This window comes from Chelonoidis abingdonii, chromosome 4 (assembly GCF_003597395.2).
Source record: "Chelonoidis abingdonii isolate Lonesome George chromosome 4, CheloAbing_2.0, whole genome shotgun sequence".
Classification (NCBI taxonomy): domain Eukaryota; kingdom Metazoa; phylum Chordata; order Testudines; family Testudinidae; genus Chelonoidis; species Chelonoidis abingdonii.
Window position 1 is genome coordinate 126,641,053 of NC_133772.1, and position 3,610 is coordinate 126,644,662.

At 49.0% G+C, this 3,610-nt stretch overlaps 1 protein-coding gene across 1 annotated transcript in view; it reads left to right on the top strand.

Moving 5' to 3' along the window:
• Positions 1-920: 920 nt before the first annotated feature.
• Positions 921-3,610, top strand: part of C4H14orf132 (chromosome 4 C14orf132 homolog) — a 72,404-nt gene continuing 69,714 nt past the window's right edge. Inside the window, exon 1 of the mRNA XM_032769500.2 lies at positions 921-1,135. Within this exon, the coding sequence (XP_032625391.1) occupies positions 1,109-1,135 (27 nt within the window). The 5' untranslated portion in view covers positions 921-1,108. The remainder of the gene's footprint in view (positions 1,136-3,610) is intronic.

Consider the following 3,610-nt stretch of genomic DNA (forward strand, 5'->3'; position numbering starts at 1 on the left):
TATTTTTTCCCTAGCCTCCTTCTTAGAAACAGCTGGACCATTTGAGCTGAAATTTTCCACTAATATTTCAGCCCGAGGCAGAACCCAGCATGGAAATTTTTAGTCCAAATAAGTGTGGCAAAGTTATAAGCAACTGAAAACAGGGTCTTATGATGGGAAGTGTCAGGCAACCTTACGGTCTACCAAACCTGCCTCTGATATTATAACTAATTGTATGAGCATCTCAAACACTTTCAGAAAAGGAAGCTTGCATCCTGATAGTTATCATCATTACCCTACAGTACAACACAGAGGAGTGATGGGTAGTTTTTAATCAGTGTAGCTTTCAGGGGTTGATTTTTCCTGGCTAGAGAAAGAGATGGATGCCACTTCAAGCAAAGTTGAGGTCTTGGTCTCCTGCAAGCCAGGGGGCTTGCCCTGTCCTTCAGGCCTAAGAGTGTTAAGCTTTGCATGCACTGGTAGTCTGGGAGATCCCCTTAGAGGCCAGTACATCCCCTCGCCCCAGGTTTGAAGGCTTGCCTGTGCCTGACAATGAGCCTGGTTCCCACTGCCCCGTCAGGAGTAAGTGGGGGCGAAGCCGGTGGCAATGCGGGGCCAGGGAAGGCGCAATGTCTGTCCAAGGGCGGCAGTGGATTGGAGCGGGGAAGCCGGAGAGCAGCCCCCGCACGCAGCTAATCGCTGTGACCGGCTCAGCCAGGCTCGTGCGGCCCCCTTGGGGCTGGCAGCAGAGCGGGCTTGGCCCCCCGGCGGGCAAGCGAGGGAGAGCCCGGGCATTGCTGCGGGGCTTTGCCTGAGCAGCAGAAGGGGAGCGGGGAGGGGGCGGGGATCACATGACAGCTCGGGCTGCTCGGCGGCTGCAGTGCTGGGAGCTGCCGCTGCCTGAGCCGCTGCCCGCGCAGACCATGAGAGGAGGTTGCGGGGAGCCGGGCTTCTGCTGGGGCGCCGCGATCGCACTGAGCTGGAACTGCTAACGCGCCCGCGGCTGCTGCTGGGGGAGGACCAGCTCCCCCCTCCTCCTCCTCCGCAGCGCCACAGGGACCTGCCGACCCCGGGCAGCGGCAGCAGCCTCTCCAGCACCACCAGCAGCAGCACCAGCAGCAGCAGCACCATGGACCTTTCCTTCATGGCTGCACAGGTAAGTGGCCAGTCCCGCCAGAGGCACCAGATCTCAGTGCCTGGTTGGCCCCCACCCACCTCTGCCTTCCCCACAGGATCTGAGCCCCTTTCCTCCCCCGAAACTCCACCCCCTCCCGCCTCCAGGGGCTGCCCGCCCTTAGCCTCCAGTCCGGAGAGCTTGGCAGGTGCGCGGGGGGACATGGGGGAAAGATGCTGCTTTCTCCCCGCTGCTCCTGCTTGGCCCTGAGGCTCCGGCGTGGGCCGTGCCCGGCAGGGGCTGCTGTATTGCCACAGCTAGCCAGAGGCTGCGAGAGGGAGCGGGGCATGTGGGTCGGAGCGGATGCATTGTGGTAACTAAGCTTCCCCCACTCCCTGCCCAGCAGGGAGGGTCCTTTTGCGAGTGACTCTGAAGCTCTAGTTTAGAACAGAGCGAACGCCGAGCACTGACCCAAACAGCTGGCAATAGAGGGAGTGTTTTGTGTATAGTCAGTCGTGCTTAATGATCATTTAAATTGTACAATGTCAATATTTGGCAAAGGGGAGAAGGGATTCTCCTTGTGCTCCCTGGGGAAAGAAAACCAGCAAGATTTCAATGCCAGCCGGCACCCTTTCATATAAATAAAAAAATTTACTGACTTGATCACAGAAACAATTAATCACAATTCGTTTCATAACAATCATTAATAAAACCCAGTACAGTCGCATTATTTTCTCAAAGACCTTCCAGGAAATCAGTAGGCACCATATTAACAAGAGTTCTTATGCACAAATCAGCATACAGCACAGCAACTGTTTACGCCGAACAGAGCTGCACTTCTGAAAATGGAGCTGCTGTTCTTTATAAATAGTTTCACAGTTGCCTCTCTACTGCTAGGTTTATATTATTGCAGGGGCACAACAGCAGCAACATTAAAAGCAAAATCTTATTTTTTAGTTGCCTGTTGGTGCTCAGCTGGCTGCCAGACCATTCATTTATATTACATTACGCTTCAGGTTTATGCCGGTGATTTCATGTTAAATTGAATTATGTTGTATTCACGGAGGAGGAAGCATGAAATATTTCCAGTGCTAATGTCTGCTGGGTGCCTCCAAAGCTGAAATATGGTTGTATAAAATCAATGGTCATCTCCTTATGCAGCGCTGCTTTCTATTATATTTATTTTGTTTTCAAATTGGAGTGAGAACAGTATTTTTCCCACCAGAGCCAGAGATTATTTTATCCCCTGAAATATTAATGGGAGTACAGTGTACAATTTCTTTTTCTCTCTCTAAGTGTGCGTTTGTGAGTGTCTGGGTGTTTATATATATTATTTTCTGGTCCTGAAAACTGTTTCTGTATATGTCATGTGTATGTGCAAACGTATGACAAGCTGCCAACGGAGTTCTGTGGGGTAGTCCTATAAATATATAATGGAATAAACATTTGCTATGGGGAGAGCAACTGAGTGGTTCCAGATATCCTCAAGGCCAAGAAAAGTCTGTGATCTGTGCGATACAGACATGGGTTTTTTGTATTGTTTTGTTTTGAAGAAAGAAGCTGTATCTAAGATATGCTATGAAAACACAGGTTTTTATGCCAATAGGGCATCTTCAATAGATTGTACTTTTAGGAGACTTTACGGTCATTTTTAGTGGAAGTTTTTTGCTTGTTTGGTTTGGTTTTTACAGAGAGGTGGGTATGATCTGCAAAATTTGGAACTTTACCAAAGGATTCAGCCCATCTCTCTTTAGAAATATACCAAGGGCCAATTTCTGGTCTCAGTTTACATCAGTGTAATGGCCTGGACACTCATTTTGTGAGTGTAACTGAGAGCAAAATTTGGTCCCAAGTATGCTGTATTTCATTAATGGAATGGTAGTGTTCTCTTCTATGCGTCCTCTCCCTCTCCACAACCTACATTTTCTTGGTGTGGGTATCGGGTTATGTCCTCCTGAAGGATGGCTGACCCTGTTGCCCAAAAGTGAAGTAGTCTTTTCTGTTTAGTGGGAATGTCCGTCATAAGAATATTCTCTAAGCAATGCCATACTGGGTGGGGGTGGGGGTGGCGGGAATCAGTGGTTCATCTAAGCTGCCCTTGTTCCTTCAACAGAGTTCCGTGCTGGATTATTCAAAGAAAATTGTCATGCATGCCAAGTGTCCCTGTTTAAGAGGGAATATACTTCTTTAGTTACAGGGTTTTCTATGGTTCCTATTACCAGAGTCTCTGGGTGAGTGGACTTAGACAGGGACAAATGATTGTCTCAATGGACTGTAGTAGGAAAAGGTTAAACAACCTGGAGCTGTAGTATCTTTTCCACATGGCCCCCCCTGTCATAAATAGATAGCTAAGGGTTAATGTTTCTTTCACCTGTAAAGGGTTAACAAAGGGAACCACACACCTGACCAGAGGACCAATGAGGAAACCTGATTTTTCAAAGCTTAAGGGAGGGAATTTGTGGGGGTTTCTTGGTCTTGGGTCTTTGTCTGTTCTGTGCTCTCTCAGCTATGAGAGGG